The sequence below is a fragment of the Vicia villosa genome, linkage group LG2 (genome assembly GCF_029867415.1).
Source record: "Vicia villosa cultivar HV-30 ecotype Madison, WI linkage group LG2, Vvil1.0, whole genome shotgun sequence".
Classification (NCBI taxonomy): Eukaryota; Viridiplantae; Streptophyta; class Magnoliopsida; order Fabales; family Fabaceae; genus Vicia; species Vicia villosa.
In genome coordinates, this window is record NC_081181.1 from 196,964,808 (window position 1) to 196,984,357 (window position 19,550).

Sequence of the window (19,550 nt, forward strand, 5' to 3'; positions counted from 1 at the left end):
ACTTCGTCTTCAGTCAAATGCCTCGTGCTTAAGAGATTGTGTAGTGTTATAATTGTAAAGGGTCCCGCCTCGGACGATGCTTTTAGACCGTTCTAGAAGAGGCGACGATGGAATGTTGACCAAAGAGAGGTATCACCTCGCCTCGGGGATTTCCTATAGTCCAATTGTTAGAAACGTGGGATAAGATATTTCTTAGGCAGAGAGAAATCAGAGACATCAACTGACTCACATCTCCCTTGAAAATAGAGATTCAACAGCCCGCCATTGACTGAGTGGGCGTTGACCTTTTCCAAGAAAATTCTAGGCCCTAAAGGCCTCTTTAACTACTTTTTCCCCCCTATAGAAGAGAATAGATCATTAGACCCTAAGGCTATGTTTGGAAGTTTGGAGGGGAGGGGAGGAGAAGGCTTCCGAAATCGAATTTTTAAAATAATATAGAAAAATATTTGACATTTTTTGAAAAAATGATTTTGTTTAGAATGATAAAAGACTCATTATCATTACAAAATTTTTAATTTTCAAAATAGTATAATAACCTAAACGATATTTGCAAAATTTATGTAAGTCTTCCAAAACCCTCCAAAACCCTCCTTCAATACAATTTTTGAGTTCCTCCATTTTATGGGGTTTTTGATGTTATGAATAAAATCAAATCCTCCAAAACCCTCCTACCCAAAATCTTTTTATTCTTTTCACCCAATTCTTCCTATTTTCCAAAGCCCTCCCCTCCTTTCCCCTCCAAACTCCCAAACATAGCCTAAAGCATAGCGCTGAACAAGATCATAACGCATATTGACCAAATCCCACATTTATTTATATATAAAAACACTAATCATCTCCAGAGTCTCTTACGTCACGTGAGCATGACTCCTAAAATCACTGTAAAACACCATTGTTCAGGACTTTTCATCGTCGTAGACAACTCTAACCCCCATACAATGTAATATACCTACAAATGTCTATGTGTTTTACAATCTTTAGAGGGGAACACTCACACATTTACTTATCTAAAACCAAAGTAAATATCTCCCTAATGTGATGTTTGCGTGAGTGAAACTCTTTGTTTTCTTTCTACCGTTGAACTTAGTCTATGTTTGGTTTCACGTTTGAAGCATCTAGAATTGATTATGGACGTCTAAAATTGATTTTAACATGTTTGGTTGATCTCAAGCATAATTGATTATGCTTTTCAGAATTAGTTAAAACTAGGATTTGTAGCTTTTGATCAAAAATAATTTTTAAATGTGATTTTTACACTGAAATTTATTATTCAACTCACTTTTGCAAAAATTTCTCCAAACATAAATCATTTTACCTTTAACTTACTTTTATTCAAAATCAATTTTACATAATTAATTCATTCAAAATCAATTTTTTTCACCGCAGAACCAAACACACGCTTAATAAACGTCCTAACGTGATATTTGCATGAGTGGAATTCTTGATTTTTACACTCTTTTCACTTTGGTTTTTATTAACCTCCAATATTTTAAAATCTTAACAGAGCAAGTCCAGTTAAACATACAAAAACAGTAAGTTTATATCTGAACACACCGTCTAAATATAGAATTCTAATTTTCATTTTATTACTAATATTTTCTCTATCCTCATGTCATGATGATGATATAGACATTACATTAGCTTAGGTACTGTCTCCCATGTAACATGTTAATACTACAGTATGTTGGAACTGAAACTGTGGGGCCACCGTACCTATCATAATTAAACAAGAAACATAAAAACCATACCAAGCAAAGCAAAACTCATCCACCGATTCCCTTTCTCATCTTCTCCACCATGTCACTGCCACCGATAACACCACCGTCGCTCGCCACTTCCTTCACCGCAAAGCCAACACAACCACAGATCCGGCAGATTCCTGGAAGTCACGGATGGCCAATACTAGGTCCTCTCTCAGATAGGTTAGACTATTTCTGGTTCCAGAAGCCAGAAAGCTTCTTCAGAACACGAATGGAAAAGTACAAAAGCACCGTGTTCCGTACCAATATTCCTCCAACGTTTCCGCTTTTCACCAGCGTTAATCCCAACGTTATTGCAGTGCTTGATTGTAAGGCGTTCTCTCACCTCTTGGACATGGATTTGGTTGATAAAAAAGATGTTCTGGTTGGAGATTTTGTCCCTAGTGTTGAGTTCACCGGGAATATTAGGGTTGGTGTTTACAGAGACGTTTCTGATCCTCAACATTCTAAGGTACACACTGTAACACAGAGTTTCTTATTTCTTTTGATTATGAAGTTTCTAACTCAGAGGTTTGATAATTTGATTTTTTTTCCCCTAAAAATAAGTAATTATTTGATTTTTTTTGGAACCAAATCCAAGAAGCTCCATAGTAAGCTTCCTGAAAATTTACGGTGAAATAAAAACATTAAAACTTTTAACAAAATAAACAAGACTCATGTTTTTATTTTTTTTTAAGGAGATTTGATTGGTTTAAATAAAATTCAGCATCCAACCAATTCGAATATGTATGCTCATGGACATTAAAAGATAAATACTACAGCAACAACGGTTAAATTAATTAAAAAATATTTTAGAATAATAATTTTAAATATAATTAAAATAATTATTTTGTTTATATGAAAATAAAAACAACGGTTAAATTAATTAAAAAATATTTTAGAATAATAATTTTAAATATAATTAAAATAATTATTTTGTTTATATGAAAATAAAGGTAATGATTTTTTTTTAAAATTTTGTTTTGAAAATTTTGAAAAGATGTTGGAATGAAAACAATAGATTTTCTTTTTGTAACTAAAACTTGTGATGGAACGGAGATGACGAATATTCTTTATGGTTTTAATGATTGTGATGTTATTAATTGTTTTGAATTTATTTTATAAAAAATATTAAAAAATGATTTAAGATTGTAGCGGTCTAATTAGCCACAACCACGTAAATTAATAACTGTTTGAAGATTGTGTAATTTAAAAAAAAAAAAATTAATATTAAAATATGCGAGGAAAACTCATTTTTTTAAAAAATTATGAGCTGACGTAAAATATTTTTACACTATTTATTAACAAACCACATGTATCCCATCAAATTATATTTTTTATTTTAAAACATTAATATGATTTAACAATTTTAAATATTTTGATTGATGTGTAATATACACTAGCTTTGAACTCTTCTTTTAATTATTTGAAATTTTTCTTTTCTTAATTTTTTATTTAATAACTAATAACTAAATTCTTTTTCTTATAAAAATAACTAAATAGAGTGAGATATGAAAATCACGTTCGAAATATTCTTACATAATCAAATAAATAAATATGTTGAAATTTGGTTTAATTATAAGTTTAATGGTACTCCCTCCGTCTCACTTATTACATAATCAAATAAATAAATATGTTGAAATTTGGTTTAATTATAAGTTTAATGGTACTCCCTCCGTCTCACAATAAGTGTCATCTTTCTAATTTTTATTTGTCTTAAATTATTTGTCCATTTAGAATATTAATGTAATATTTATTATTTCTTTTCATTAACTTACCCTTAATTATTGTATTTTAATTCATTTAAGTACTCCACTACCTATTATTAATAAGGTTATTTTAGTAAATAAGACTCATTTTATCATTGAAATTAACCTAATTAATCATTTTCTGTGAAAATTTTAAAAAGGACACCTATTATGAAATGGAGGAAATAGTTGGTAATGTACTGTGACTGTAAAAAATTATAACACATTTATTCAATCATAACATTTCAAATTACAAAAATCATTTAAGTGTTTTAAAATTTACGGTCTGATTTACATTGTGAGTGCACCATTTATTTTCTCTTTAATTATTATCATTAAAATTTTTTTGTAATTTATTAAATGATAAATATATTTATTTATATATAATTCAAATATATTATTCTTTATTTAATTTTTATTTTAAAATAAAAAACAGAGATAAATTTTACTCGGAAGGGTATGGAGCCCAATTGCGAAAAAAACAAAAAAGACAAGACCTTTTGAAAGAAAAAATAGTTGGGTAATTACATTTTTTTTGGCGGTACTAGGTAAGTGAAAAGCCTTTTTCAAGTTTGTTTTTTCCTTTGGAGATTTTCAAGTTAAATTTGATAAAGTAAAACTAGATGAGTATGATTATGGTGAGTTTAAACATTGATGTGATACTATTTATTATGTTGAGTTTAAGAAAAATAATTAGCAAAATTTAGTCTTAAATATTTCTTTGTGTAGATTAACAAAGAAAAGGAGCAAAAGTAATTAAAATTAAATAAAAATAATATAACTATCCAAGTTTTAATTTTGAACAAAATATGAACTCGAAATTTTAATTCAAGACTATATAACTAAACTAAGCTTGTAAAAATGATTCATAGCTGATAATTTTTAAATTTGTTGATGACCGTCAAGCTAAATAAACTACTTGACTTGATTGAATTTGCAGTGTTTTTTTAGAATTAGTGGTTAAACTTATTTATACTTCCCTCTAGTCTTTATTATAAGAGGAACTTTAATTTTTAGATTAATAGAGTGATTAATGTATCTAGTCTAAATATAGGCCAAATACATTAATCATTTTATAAATTTAAAAAATAATTTTTTTCTTATAATAAGGACCATGGAGTATTTAATTAGACTTTTATTGAAGTAATTTTATGTTTTTCGATTTGACATTTTAAAAAGTAAAATAAATTTATGTTGAGTTTCAAAAATTAAAAAACTAAAATTAATTTCTATTTTGAATTATAAAATTTTCAAAAAGCAAAATTAGTCAAAAACATAAATAAAAATTTATGATAAACATATTTTAATTTAAATAATTTGTAGAAGTATGCCTTAGAACATTGAAATTTTTTTTTTAAATATACAGGTTTAAAAAAAAATCAGTTTTTCAGAAAATTTATCAAAATGTCTAGGTTTGGCAGCAGACCTAGGGGTATGCGCCAAACCATTTGGCGCAAAGGTACAAAAAGTGGTTGAATGTGCCATTCCATTTGGCGCAAAGGAAGATCCCACATAGGTTAGCCATTTCAAATGGCGCCTATGTGGGTTTTGTATTTTTTTTGTTACAATTAATAATTGAAGACCTATTTGGACTACCGGAAACAAATATAGAAACAACGATTGAAATAAATAAAGTCGAAAGTAAATAATTTTATTAATTTTCATGGAAAGATATACCAGAAACAACAACTGATATATTTAATTCCTAAAAAACCCTAGTGTCCTTCATCACCATAACGCCCTTCCGTTCCGCATCTAGGTGCTTGTATATTACGCCGAGGACGTGCGTTGTCGTCGCGAACCCTAGGGCCACCCCTTCCCCTTCCCCCTCCTCTTTGTGGTTCATGTTGCGTTTGTGTAGATGACCCTAGAATTGTGTTGTCCTAGATGTCACTGTCCAGGAATTCGTCAAGGCCACCATAATGTCCCGGAAGCCGACTGTTGTAAAGTCGGTTACCCAAGCCCTCAAATGTGCTAAACGGTGGTGGGGGAGTAGGGTGAGATACGAACTCTGGTTGGTAGCACTCAGCCGCACTTGAACTATCTTGATAGAACCCAAACTGATTGCTTGGTGTTGCAAACCCAAACAGGGTACGGTGGTGAGATGATTGTGATATTAAAGGGTATCGGGGGTCATATTCATCAGGTGGACCTTGATCTAGACTGAGTTGGAGTCTTGATAAACCAGCCTCATTGTGCTGACTGAATGACCTTGAGGACCCTGCCTCTTGGTAGTGGGAAGGGAGTCTAAGGCTTGATATTGGTTGGCCACGAGGTTGAAAAAGTGGCTGGGAATGGGTATGATATTGGTTGTCATGTTGATAGAGTGGTTGAGACTGAGTTTGGAACGAGTTAAATTAGCGGTAGTTTTGTTGGTTGGAGAGGTATTGGTATTGGGGGTATTGTTGTTGTTGTTGTTGTGTGTATTGTGGTTGTTGTTGGGTGTATTGTTGTTGTTGTTGTTGGGTTTGTTGTTGCTGTTGGGTTTGTTGTTGCTATTGAGGTTGTTATTGTGGGATGATATAATTTTGTCCTGGTTGTTGCAAACGTTATTGATCAGTGTGCGTTCGTCTTGTCCCATAATGTTGGAATCTTCAGAACAGACATTGATCAGTGTGCGTTCGTCTTGTCACATCACGTTGGAATCTTCAGAACAGACACAAATCAGTGCGTTTGACTGTAGGCGTGTTAATAAACAGTCCGCAACAGTGATATTTTAGGCTACTTAAGAATGCAACCTCTCTTTACACCCCAACACACGCAACCAAACACTTATCCAAAACACACAGCCTAACACTTATCCAAAACAATGGCATCCCCACCCTAATACGTAGTCGATGCCCATCTAAACGGTGAGACATTCATGTCTGAAACAACTGATTTTCTGATGAGGAACACTGAAGTTGTTACATTTTCGTTGAGCAGAAAAGCCAATTTTACATACTTCCGTAAGAAATTAGAGGCTAAGATTGCTATGGGGCATGTTGCACAAAGTTTCTACCAATATTGTTTTTTCCATGACAACAACCTGGTTAAGTTTTACCAGGTTGAAGTTCAAAATGACGAAGACCTACAAGATATGTTTGCTATTCACGAATATTCTGGGTACGAACGCATCGAGCTGTATGTTACCATACAGGTCGATACACAACAATCACGTGTTGTTCAATCACAGGTTATTGACTCACCCGTCGAAGAACAAGCAGAGGTGGATGTTATAGACGAAGAAGAAGATGAACAGGAAACTGAAGTTGACGACATGGTCAATGAAGAATATGAAGACGAGCAGGACATTTCGGTGTCTCTAGGTCATGTGTACGAACCACATGCACATATGACTAACTTGAACTTACAAGGCGACGAACCTTCATCCAATATCTTCTTCACCTCGTACATTCAAAGTGATGAAGTGCTAAGGAAAGGAGATAAGTTTCCTTCTAAGGAGGCATGTCAGAGAACTATCAAAAAATGGCACATGGCAAATAATGTTGATTTTGAAGTAGATCGCCCGAACCTAGAAAGATATATAATCATTTGTAAAAACCCTGAGTGTGCATTCAGACTGTGTGCTTCGTATAGGAAGAGAAGTGATGCCTGGGTCATAGGTTCGATTTCACAACAACACACATGCGTGAACTCCAATACGTCACAAGATCATACAATGCTTAGTTGTGATCTTATCTGTCAGGAGATCTTGCCTCTAATCAACTGTGACCCGTCTGTGAAGGTGAAAACGATTATCTCGCATATCGTTACCGCATACAACTATACTCCATCCTAGAGAAAGGCCTGGATAGCGAAAACAAAGGCCATTAAAATTATGTACGGAAATTGGGAGGAGTCATACAAAAATCTTCCACATTACGTTACTGCGCTTCAAACATATGCTCCTAACACCGTTTCTATTCTAGAGACATTGCCAGCGCATGGCCGAATGGAACCCGTGTCCAAGGTAATGGAATATTCCACCGCGTTTTCTGGGCTTTCCAACCTTGCATACTAGGATGTGCATATTGTAAACCTATACTGCAAATCGATGGAACTTGGTTATATGGTAAATGCAAAGGAACCATGTTGATGGCTGTTGCACAAGATGGAAACAGCAACATATTTCCGGTAGCATTCGCAATAGTGGAAGGTGAAACTGTCGCGGCTTGAAGTTTCTTTCTAAGGAATCTTTGAGAATATGTTGCTCATCAACCTGATATTTGTTTAATCTCTAATAGGCATGCTTCCATTGAAAGTGCTTACAACAATCCAGCAAACAGATGGCAACACCCACCATCAACACATGTCTACTGTATTCGCCATATTGCCCAGAATTTTATGCGGGAGATTAAGGATATGCACCTCCGGAAAACACTGATCAATGCATGATATGCATTAACACAACCTACATTCCAACATTATCGGAGTGAAATTGTATTGTCAAATCCTGAGGTGGGAAGTTGGATTGATAACCTATCCAGTGAGAAATGGACCAGGGCTTTCGACAACGGCGTGCAATGGGGCCACATGACACCAAATCTAGCCGAATCCATGAATGGTGTTTTTAAGGGCATTCAAAACCTTCCAATCACTGCACTGGTGGAGTGTTGTTAGAGAATTAAGTCAACTGTTCAACGAGAGTTGCATGAAATTTATGAAAGAACAATCAACGAAGGCCAACAGCCATCATGTAACTTCTTTCGATCGATTCAACCGCACCTTCGGTGTTCGAGAAACAATTGACCACAATGAAGGAATGCCGAGACAACAATATCGGGTTCTACTAGATGATCAGTGGTGCGACTGTGGAAAGTTCCAAGCATTTCGTATGCCTTGCTCACATGTTATAGCAGCATGTGCATTTGCGCACCGAGGCGCATTATCATTACTATCTCCAATTTACAAGGCAGAGACATTGCTCCAGATATACAGCGCTGCATTTCCAGTGGTAGCGAAGGAGGATTACTGGCCTGAGTATGATGGGGAGGTAGTTTGGCATAATGACACGATGCGACGAAATAAAAAGGGTCGTCCCAACAGTACTTGCATTCGAATCGAAATGGACGTGCATGACAAAATGGAAAGAAAATGCAACATTTGTCGTCAACTAGGCCACAACAAAAAGAAATGTCCTAGCCGTGGGACAACCTCATCACATGTTTAATCAACTTTGTAACATATTTTTACGATAATGTATCGACTTCGTGTATCGATTTTGTAACATATTTTTTATCAATGAACTCTACTTTATTAAACGGCGGAATCGACAACACAAACATTAATTAGGGTTAATAATAATTATACGAAATCGGCGTATCGGGAAATTTTACGAAAATCAAAGACCGGAATCGAAAACTTTGTCCGAATTGAAACAAAATGGGGTATTTTTTTAAAAAAATAACCCAAACACATAGGAGCCATTTCAAATGGCGCCTATGTGTGAACAACACAACCAATGCGCCATTCCAAATGGCTTGCCCTATTCCCCATAGTGTTTGCTCCATTTGATATGGCTAGGTCACAACCAATGCGCCAAATGGTTTGGCGCATACCCCTTGGGTGTCTGTCAAACCTAGACATTTTGGTAAATTTTGTGAAAAAATGGTTTTTTTTTTGTATTTTTTTTATTAAACATGGTTATTTAAATTTTTTTCTAGAACATTACTTAATAAAGAGAATGAAATCATATTGTAAGACAGTTAGAAATTAAAGTTGTATAAAATTGAAAAGTAGTAAAGGTCGACTAAGGACGTCAATCTCATAGTGGCGTAGTACGACATATGCGACAATAGCGAATGTGTCACTGACGTTCACGATTGCAAGTGAATAAAGAGGTATAAAGGGTTAAGAGTTGTGGGAAGTGGAATCTGGAGAATCAAAATTTACCACCGACAAATGTTTTAATTTTAGTGAGTTTTAGAAGATGAGGAAGAGCAAAGACTTGGAGATGAAGATTTTATAAACTATAGCGAAGAAAATTGAGTTTGAGGCGACGGTTCCTACTATGGATACTAGTAGTAACGATGGAATGAATACAAAGAAATTTGATTATCATTTTACTTGTGATAAGGTAAATAAGGAGATTGTACCATCTCAAAGACATGATTATGCTAACCTTTGTAGATATGTTTTGAATGTGGATGAAGGTTGCAAAATTCCGAAATAGAGACCTTCATGGAAGTATTTGAAAGTCGATGGAGTAAAAAATGGTTGAAGAACGATACTTATGGGCTGGATATATTGACTGAGCAGGAAAAAGGTGATGGAAAGCAAGTGGATGCAAATGAAAAAAAATCAAGGTTCAAGCGTAACTTGAGATTAAGGTTGTTGAATAATGATTTCAACATAGTAGAGAGCATCAAAATGATTGATCAAATTTGCATCACAACGATTTCAAATCAATGCATAAAATCGTAGAAGTATGCCTTAAAACTTTAAGTGATTAAGAAAAAGAAAATCGTATTTCGAGACTGTTAGATATTAAAGTTACAGAAAGTTAAAAAGCAGCATAAAGATTGATGAAGGACATCTTAACCATGATTTGGTGGACACGTCAACAACCAAAAGAAGCTCAATATGTGGCGGAGCTCTGGAGGCGGGCGACAAAGGGAGGAAAGGGTCCAGGCAATGAGTCGTCCTTGGGCATTAGTCTAATTTTGGCGATTTGCGGGTACTAGACTTGGACGTTTTTGTTCGTGAATCCATCATTGGTGGATCTTGATTTGGACCGTTATAAATCTATTGGATTTCAATAGTTATGAATACGTGTCTCTATCATCTTTTTAAAATAACCTTTAAACGATAGTCTAAAAATAAAGGGTAGATACATTAATCTTAATTTGAAAACTTAGCGATCCAAGGGTAGAAATTCCTTGGAGTTCTTTGAATTTGAGAAACCTTTTGCGAGAGAGAGAGAGAGAGAGAGAGAGAGAGAGAGAGAGAGAGAGAGAGAGAGAGAGAGAGAGAATATTTTCTTTGAAATTTATATTTCTAGAAATAGTTATAAAGTGACCAATCGTTAGTTGATTTAGTGGTGATTGGCGCTGAACATGGTAGGGAGAACCACGGTTCGATCCCCCGCAACTACGATTGGGAGGGGCTGGAACCACTTGAAGTTATAATTTATTAAATTTATTCTCATGAAAATATTATATTCTCATCCTTTAAGCCTTGGAATAAAAATAAATAAGATTTCCTGAAATAAAAAATACCTTAATTTATTTTATAAAATTTGAATCAAACATGAGAATATTGCATTCTCATAACCATATTCTACGGAATATTTTCTTGGGAAAAACTAACATGTGCCCCAAGGGCACAAGTTATTGAGAACGCGTGCATTCAATGTATCGAAATCTTAAATATGACTTTATTGCATTTAATTATATTTAACTTTTTCCAATTATAGTATCTTTAACATGTGCCCTTAGGGCACGTGTTAGCATGACCCTATTTTCTTATACCTTGAAACACCACCAAGTATCATCACTAACCAACCACGATGATCATTGTTAACCAACATTATTACTATCACCAACCACCGCACTAATCACCACCACAACCAACCATCATTTCATCCACTTCCGATCACCAATATAAGCAACACTGACTCTCACCTTAACTACCATTTAACTACCATCGTAAACTACTATCTACCATCATCATTGACCGCCACTCCAACAACCACATATCAATGGTATATCTAGCTCTGATTCACCTATTTGACCATTAGTAACCACTACAAATTACCGCATTAATAATTGTTTTGATCACTATAACCACTATTTGATCACTAGCAATCACCAGTCTAACTTAAATTCGCCAAAAACGACCACTATTATCAAAATTACTATAAAAGAAATACATTATATATTTGTAAGATTTAAACTTCATAATGTAAATTGTGTTGTGAAAACTCTAACAATTCAAATAAATTTATTGATATTTTTAATGACACCAATTTTTTTTGATGTGTGACACAAAAAATAATAATTGTGGCTGTTGAATATTAACTCGATATGTGTCCTTTCAACTTTAAAATTAACTAGTTTTTATGGAAAAAAACCTAAAATAATAATAATTTATCTGAAAAATGAATACAAATCTCATAAAAAGGAAAACTACAAATATGAAGAAAAAAAACTTGTTATAATAATGTATATTATAAGAAAATAACAAAATAATGATGCTGTTACATGTTGAATCCTGTATGCCTGTTTATAATTTTGTAAAAGTATTATTTTTATTGAATCAAACATTACTTTTTTTAATATGTGTGTAACAACTTTAAAAGATTTTTATTTTAAGACGGAGGAAGTGTTGAGAATCAAGTGTGAGTGTGGATAATAGTCCCACATTGGAAATGTGTGTGGTGACTTGAGCATATATAAGTGGGAGAACCCACTCACCTATCACCTTAAGGTTTTAGGTGGAGAAGTGGTGTCTCTCCCACAAAGGTGTTTTGCTCAAAGGAATGTCCCGGAAATTATCAATGCTCCCGAACTCGACCCTCCCCCGATGTTGCGCTAACAATGGTATCAGAACCTGGTTCGAGAAAAAAGGGACCGGCAAAAACTTGTAAGACTCACACTTGAGGGGGAGTGTGGAAATGTGTGTGGTGACTTGAGCATATATAAGTGGGAGAACCCAAATAAATACCTGTTAAACTATTTTATCTACTTAGGTAATGGAAGAACAACAACATAAAAAACTGAGAAATCTTCAATCTGTTTGGAGATGCTTAAGGTGTGGATTAATGTTAAACCTATCACTTGCCTACAATCTTTGCAAAATTCTGTTTGGAGATGCTTAAGGTGTGGATTAATGTTAAACCTATCACTTGCCTACAATCTTTGCAAAATTGATTTGTGAATTATTAATCTGTACGGAGTCGAATGGAGACAAATTCTAAAGAATGCTTCTGTGAAAAGTCTGAAAAAGTTAAACACATATTAATACTATATAATAAAGATTATATAGAAATAGAAAACTTGAAAATCTCCGAAGTAAAAAACAACTTTAAAAGATTTTTATTCAAACAGACATTAATGCTATATAATAAAGATTATATAGAAATAGCATACAAATGTTTAAATAACAAAATCAATATTTTTTTTTTTACAAACAAAATCAATATTTTTAAAAAATTATATATTCATTGTCTTAGGAGACACAATATTGCTATGTATAAGTCATTGTATTTTCGGTAAAAAAATTAATTACTTTTAGTATTAGAAAATCAAAAGTGTAAAAAATAAATGGTATCAAAACTTGTTAATTGTCAGAAGACGTTTATTCATGCTTGATCACTTTATTTGAAATAGTTTTGAAAGTTGTCTGTCTCAGAATAAAACCTCTAATACTCAATTTCATCAGTGGAAAAACTCCTTTCAAGTCCATACATGTATGTTTTCCTTCTACTCACCCATACATTAGAACATGTGCTGGCCTAAAAGTCCATCTCCCCTGTAGTCTTGTTTAAAAATAAATTTATTAGATAGATAATATATCTGATCTATAAATTAATTATTTAATATATTAGATTTTTTTTCTTATAAATGATAATAGAAGGAATATAAAACATCAAAACAAAGAAGAAATAATAGAGGTTGAAAGGTCTTGTTAGGGGTGTACATGGGTTGGGTCAACTCACAAAATCCGGTCAAACCCACCCAAAAAAATCCACAAAAGTGGGTTGGGTCGGGTAATTGGGTGGATATGAGTTTTAAAACTAAAAAACCCATTAAAAAATTTGGGTTTCGGGTAAAACCCAACCCAAACCCAAAAGACCCATTGACCCACTAATCAAATATTTATGATTACAATTTTAATAATTTTGATGAATATTAACTTAGAAGTTGTAATTTTAGTCTCTAAACATTTACTATTTTAGTGAACCATGACTTTAACTAATTTTGAATGTTTCACTTTTTGGTTATTTTAATTCTAATACAATTTTATGTCATGCAACTTTAATTTGTTGTTAGTATTTTATGATAATTTTTATTAGTTAATATTATCATTTATTATTATATAATGCTAAAATATAGTAAAAATAAATTATCTAATTTTTTTAAGAAGATATAAATTTTGAGTAATTTTTATGAAAAAAAATATGATGACTCATCATTTAATGTTAATAAGCAAAAAAATTATTTGGACAACCCACTACCCAACCCAACCCAACCCGAAAATTAGTGGGTTTGCCCAAACCGACCCATTGATATAACGGGTGGTTAATTTACCTCACCCAAACCGGTGTGTCTAATATGGATCGAGTCTTGGGTTTGGCCAAACCCAATCCAAACCGGCCCATGTACACCCCTAGGTCTTGTCATGCCAAAAACTGTCTTAACAACCAAATCATTTTTTCTAAACAATAATCTTTTATGATGTTATATTTTCTTTTTATTAAAGAAATTATCATATTTTTTTTATTAAAGGGAGGGCCTAAGTCCATCCAATTACAAACTACTAACTTGAGGTTGTTGGCTAGCTTCAGCCAATTCTGTGGGGTCAAGTATCATATCTTGGAAATCACTAATATTAAGTAGTTTAAATTTTAGATATTTCTTTATCATATTTAATCATATATATTAAGTAGTTTAAATTTTAGTTATTTTCAATTGATATTCTCAGCAAAATAATCAAACAATAATTAATTTAAATTGTTGAGCATGCAGTCAAAGAATTTCTCCATGAAGTTATTGAAAGAAAGCTCAAGCATATGGGTACCCGAACTGGTTTCAAATCTAGACATATTTTTGGAACAACTAGAAGCAACATTGTCCACATCTTCATCAGCAAGTTACATGTTCCCCCTACAACAATTCTTGTTCAAGTTCCTCTTCAAAGTCCTTGCTAAAGCCGACACTTCCCTCGACCCGAAAATCGCAGAATCCGGCTATTCCATGCTCAACAAATGGCTTGCACTTCAGCTTCTACCTACTATAAGTATTGGCAAAGTTCAACCCCTTGAGGAACTCTTTCTTCATTCCTTTTCTTATCCTTTCTCTCTTGTTAAAGGAGATTACAACAACCTCTACAACTTTGTTAAACAACATGGTAATGTTTTTTCTATCCTTAATGCATGTTAAATGATTTTCGGTTGATGTTAAATTTTATATACATGATTTATATAATAGTAGTTTTCAATCAAACAATAAATTTTGTTATATAGAGTTATCGTATGTGGCATCTGTATCATCGTAATATTAAGTTTGGTATTTTGATGTCATTTGATCTGACACTATATTTGATGGACAATAAACAAAATTGATGACAGGTTCGGAAGTGGTAAAATGCGGAAAAGAGTTTGGATTGAGTGAGGATGAAGCAATCCACAACTTGCTTTTCATTTTGGGTTTCAACTCATATGGTGGATTTTCAATTTTCCTTCCAAATTTGATTAAAACCATAGCGGATGACTCGACCGGTTTGCAAGAGAAGCTGAGAAAGGAAGCAAGAGAGAAAGCCGGGTCAACTCTCGGGTTCGACTCGTTGAAAAACTTGGAGCTAATTAATTCAGTGGTTTACGAAACCCTTCGGATGAACCCGCCCGTTCCGCTTCAGTTCGGTCGAGCCAGAAAGGATTTTCAGCTCAGTTCAAATGACTCAATATTCAATATAAAAAAAGGTGAGTTATTATGTGGATATCAGAAGCTAGTAATGAGGGATCCAGCCGTGTTTGACGAACCAGAGAGTTTTAAACCGGATCGGTTTACTAAAGAGAAAGGAGCCGAGTTGTTGAACTATTTGTACTGGTCTAATGGACCGCAATCGGGTTCGCCGAGTGTGGCCAATAAACAGTGTGCAGGTAAGGACATTGTGACCTTCACTTCAGCCTTAATTGTGGCACACTTGCTTCGTAGGTATGATTCAATTAAAGGAGATGGTAGTTCCATAACTCTCTTAACAAAGGCCAAATGAAGAGTTAGGATTTGGTTTTCAATGAGTATTTGTTTGTGATTATCAATGACAGGTTATGTATATTTTTCTCTATAAAAGAGGACTAGTATTGTATCTTCAAAGACTACTTAGAATATTATGATTAGAACTCGATACCTTTCAAGATTGAAGCATTTATTTTTACAATAAAAAAAGACGACAACTTCTCTATCCATCAGAGAAAATATAATAACACATTGAAAATGACAAAATGAATATCAGTATCATTCAATTAGCAACATTGCTACTACAAAAGTGTACAAATAGTAGAAGGCAAAAGAATAGTTCGCTATGTCATCATCACATGGCTCGATTACAAAAGTGAACAAATAGAAAAGCTAGCACCATTGACTTCCATATTGTGGAAAATGGTATCCCATATTTTCCTCTCCCAAAAAGCCCTTTCAAAAATGGCAAGTAACATAATACCACATAAGCACTACAAAAGACCTCTCCTACTCCAAATCCTTCACCATTCTTAATCAGTTTCCATCCCAAACAGCTCATAAAAAGTGCACTGAGTTGAACAAACAAAATTGTAGTCCCTGGTAGAAAAAGAAGCGACTCGTTGAAAATGAACCTACCGACATTTTCATTGGAACTGTCGTTAGAAGGTAGTTCTTCTTTCTTTGTTATTTCAAAAACGGTGTCGGATATTCTCAGTTTTTTGAGTATGATAGTCAAAAATCCCAAAAAACAAGAGTTCATGGTTGTTATTCTTCCCATCCTTTGATTGTTCCACCATGTTCGGAATGATAGTCCTGATTTTATATGCTCGGAGAGAGTAGATATGTTGTATATCGCGAATACAGTCACAGGGATCCACATACCGAGTTCCTGTTAGAGCATCATTTGCACATTATTGAAGCAATATTGAAATAAGCAACAATTGAGTATATAATCTGAATTAGGCTACTAACCTTGTTAGGCAAGAAACTGGAGTTGGTAATGATGCAATAAGCAGGTAGAAGGGCATAACAAATTTCTGGGAGAGATCTTAAGGCCCAGTTAGTAATCCAAATATATGCCAAACATTCTCTGAATTGGAGTTTACCAAATAGGGTACCGAAAATCGGACAATGTTTGCTAAGAAAGATATCAAACAACCCTGAGGACCATCTCTTATGTTGGGCCATTTGGCCCAAGTTATCTTGTGGCGAACAGCCCATAAAGGCTATCGGGTCTGGTGAACAAAGCTCGGATCTCCATCCTTTTGCGTGAAACTTAAGCCCGGTTAGTACATCCTCTGATGTTGATCCATATAACCATCCCACCTAATATACCAAAAGTTAACATAAGAAACACTAACTAGCACATAGATATACATAAGGTGCAGACGCAACTACAGAGACTAATCCTCTGAGTCAGACATAACTACAATGAATAACATAACTTTCCGTCAAGAGTTTTAAGTTTAACCATGTTGCATTATCAGAAGCGAGTTCGAATTTCTGACCTGTTTACCCCAAGCAGTATTGTATTCATAATCACAACTAGCAACTTTGGATGCATCTTCAAGATCAAGGGATTTGTAAAGACCAAATGTATTCCCTTTCAAAATATGAGTAGCTGAGTTAACAAATCCCTTTGAGTTTCCGAATATTTGCACAGTTTCTTTTTCTGATAACAATGTTCCTGCACAAGAGATTACTATATCATAATATTATTCGTTTCGAAACAATGAAAAAACATATAGTAAATATATCTTAATACCTTTGGTGAAGCCATGATCCTTGTTTGCATTTTGAATGTCATGATTAGGAGAAAGACCATAGATAACTTTTCTTCTATGAAAACAATTTGTTCCTGCATATATAATCCCTTGAAGTCCAGCAAATCCACCTCCTATGTACTATAATAGAAAAAACCAGAAATGATTATTTGTTTATTCATTTCATGAATTTTCATTGTTAGTTACTTTTTTCAGAAGGATTATTGACTCACCATAGGCAAAGCCACAAGCTGATTTCCATATGCATCATCTTTCACAGTATCGTAGAATCGTTGCGGACATTGAGCAAATGCAACTTCTTTTTCACCCTTCGAATCCAACAAAATGCAAAGTGCGTGTAGTACAATCTTAGGATTATTCACATACATGTCACAATCTAAGTTTAGGATAAACGGCGCATTTGTCATCAATCCAGAGATTCTTGTCTGTACATAACACAAATCATTCAAACTTTTATTCAGATCAAAATCAAAGAAATGTATAATTCCTAATCATACGCGATATTAATCTTACCAAGACATTCATCGCGCCAGCTTTGTGATGATGCGAGTGTTTCGAACTCTTCTCTCTAGAAATGTAGATTACACGAGGCATCGTATCAGAACGATCTTTGTTTTTTCTAATTACCTGTCAATAAAAACATACTTAGGAATGCTTATGTTACACATAAATCTAATCAAAATCCCTTATATGAATGCTTATGTTATGTACCTTGATTATAGTTGGATGATTTTTAACCTGTGTTTGTGAAAATACAGCAAATTCTCCCATGAGCTGACACGGGATCGACTTTTGGGCCGCATTTTCAATTTTACTGCTAAGCTGTTCATACTCTTCCTTCATTTTCAACCAATCTTGTTTGAATTCTGGCAAATCTTTGTTCTCCGCGGCTTCATTGCAGAAGTATCGAAAAGGCGCTCTACATTGCACATTGTATTTCTTACAAAAAGGTACCCAAATTTCAGCAAACTTTGTAGCTTCCACAAGAGCATAAAAGGTAAGAGATGAACAACCATCATCCGAAACATAGCAAGCTAGCTTGTTAGAAGGGTAATCAAGTGCCAACAATGACAAGACTGTGTTCACTGTGATTATCGGCGGTTCAAGAACTGGATCTGCTGTTGTCACAAACAAGTCCAATGCTGGAAGCTCAGATTCAGACACCCTTTTGAAAAAAAAACACGAATAGTTAGCAAAATCGAACGTTAAGTACTAAATTCAAAGCTTTCTTGTTCATCAATTTACACACATTCACGCAATCAGTACATCAGTAGTAGTAGCAGTTGAATCAAGATTGACTCAAGATTGAATAAAGATTGAAATGTATCGATATACCTATGCGAGAGACGGTCGAGGAAGGTCTTGGTACGAGCCGGAGTCCATTTGGTGGACATGGTGGTAATCCAAGTGATGGTGAACCATAATTCACATAGAAATGCAACAAACCAAGGCAAAGTGTGATTTTCATGTGAAGAAACTCTGTAACCAAGAAGCATGAGAAGGAGGAGCAATATCAAAGAATCCATAACTCTTGAAAATGTGTGTTTGATCCATATTTTCTCATAGAGAGGGAGGGAATTTTGGTTAACCATTGCGCAAAATCACATGAGAAAGAGAAAATTACTAAACCTAGTGCTCTATTATTGTATCACACTTGTGCTTCATGCTTTGGAAAACAAGTACTTGTACCTTTTAAAGGCAAAAACTCATCATATGAAAAATTTGAATTCTAAGCATATTTTATTTATTCCGCTAGACTTGTTAGAGATCATCACTTCGATTTTCACAACTGCGATTGAAAGAGAATTGGACCTACTTATATCAGAACTGACTCGGAACTAGATTATCCTGATGGTGATAAGAAAAAAAATAAAATTTAAGTGACTTTAAAATTTTTTAATGCGTGAAATCTCTTTGAATAATCTATTATTGTTGCCAAGATTGATTTTTTGGGATCAATATTTTAGAATAGAAGTTTGAAATCAGTTAGAAAAATTGAAAATTAAGTATAGTGGCACCCGTGATCTATGTATAGAAACAACATTTTGAAAGGATCAAAGTTATATTATATGTATACTTTAGGTTAGGTCAAATAAATAACATTAATATTTTGTAATAATGAAAATGGTTGCAGAGAAAATCTTATCCCACGAACGTGGCGCTGACAAATACTATACTTGGACAAAACATACACGGCCAAATGAGTTGTAAATATCATATGAAAGATACTCATATTTTAAAAAAAATGAAGAATATTCTGTACAAGCACAGTACAGAAAAGAAAGGAAATTATAAGCATGTGAAAATTGCAAATTATTGAGAATTTTTGAAAACTCAAAACATCCTTCGAATATATATATCCAAAAACATTCAAATTTTAAGTTTAGTTGTTTTAGG

The 19,550-nt window shown here is 33.8% G+C and overlaps 3 protein-coding genes across 4 annotated transcripts; 2 read left to right on the forward strand and 1 right to left on the reverse strand.

Annotated features, from left to right (window-relative positions):
* Positions 1–1,665: 1,665 nt before the first annotated feature.
* On the forward strand, positions 1,666–15,545 carry LOC131653495 (linolenate hydroperoxide lyase, chloroplastic). The gene is made up of 3 exons (XM_058923652.1): positions 1,666–2,211; positions 14,158–14,539; positions 14,760–15,545. The coding sequence occupies exons 1-3, from the start codon at positions 1,798–1,800 to the stop codon at positions 15,401–15,403; spliced, it is 1,440 nt and encodes a 479-aa protein (XP_058779635.1). The 5' UTR covers positions 1,666–1,797; the 3' UTR covers positions 15,404–15,545.
* Positions 2,218–14,150, forward strand: LOC131653497 (uncharacterized). 2 transcript variants are annotated; one of them, XM_058923653.1, is made up of 2 exons: positions 2,218–13,095; positions 13,803–14,150. In XM_058923653.1, exon 1 carries the CDS (start codon positions 6,351–6,353, stop codon positions 7,266–7,268), a length of 918 nt encoding a protein of 305 aa, XP_058779636.1. In that variant the 5' UTR covers positions 2,218–6,350; the 3' UTR covers positions 7,269–13,095; positions 13,803–14,150. The 2 variants fall into 2 exon arrangements, with proteins under 2 accessions (XP_058779636.1, XP_058779637.1); XM_058923654.1 differs by having other exon boundaries at positions 2,218–13,090.
* A 36-nt stretch (positions 15,546–15,581) lies between the features above and the next one.
* LOC131653494 (cellulose synthase-like protein H1) lies at positions 15,582–19,100 on the reverse strand. Its single transcript, XM_058923651.1, has 8 exons — positions 18,489–19,100; positions 17,865–18,318; positions 17,667–17,780; positions 17,366–17,578; positions 17,135–17,273; positions 16,878–17,056; positions 16,342–16,695; positions 15,582–16,258 (listed from the first exon to the last, which is right to left on the reverse strand). The coding sequence occupies exons 1-8, from the start codon at positions 18,743–18,745 to the stop codon at positions 15,722–15,724; spliced, it is 2,247 nt and encodes a 748-aa protein (XP_058779634.1). The 5' UTR covers positions 18,746–19,100; the 3' UTR covers positions 15,582–15,721.
* Between the last annotated feature and the right edge of the window lie 450 nt (positions 19,101–19,550).

Excerpts from the sequence above, each read along its gene's own strand:
- LOC131653495 (XM_058923652.1), top strand. The coding sequence starts at position 1,798 with ATGTCACTGCCACCGATAACACCACCGTCGCTCGCCACTTCCTTCACC. Across the intron at positions 2,212-14,157 it reads CTGATCCTCAACATTCTAAG|TCAAAGAATTTCTCCATGAA; the intron begins GTACACACTGTA and ends TTGAGCATGCAG. Across the intron at positions 14,540-14,759 it reads CAACTTTGTTAAACAACATG|GTTCGGAAGTGGTAAAATGC; the intron begins GTAATGTTTTTT and ends AATTGATGACAG.
- LOC131653497 (XM_058923653.1), top strand. The coding sequence starts at position 6,351 with ATGTCTGAAACAACTGATTTTCTGATGAGGAACACTGAAGTTGTTACA.
- LOC131653494 (XM_058923651.1), bottom strand. The coding sequence starts at position 18,745 with ATGGTTAACCAAAATTCCCTCCCTCTCTATGAGAAAATATGGATCAAA. Across the intron at positions 18,319-18,488 it reads CTCGACCGTCTCTCGCATAG|GGTGTCTGAATCTGAGCTTC; the intron begins GTATATCGATAC and ends TTTTTTCAAAAG. Across the intron at positions 17,057-17,134 it reads GGATCATGGCTTCACCAAAG|GAACATTGTTATCAGAAAAA; the intron begins GTATTAAGATAT and ends TCTCTTGTGCAG.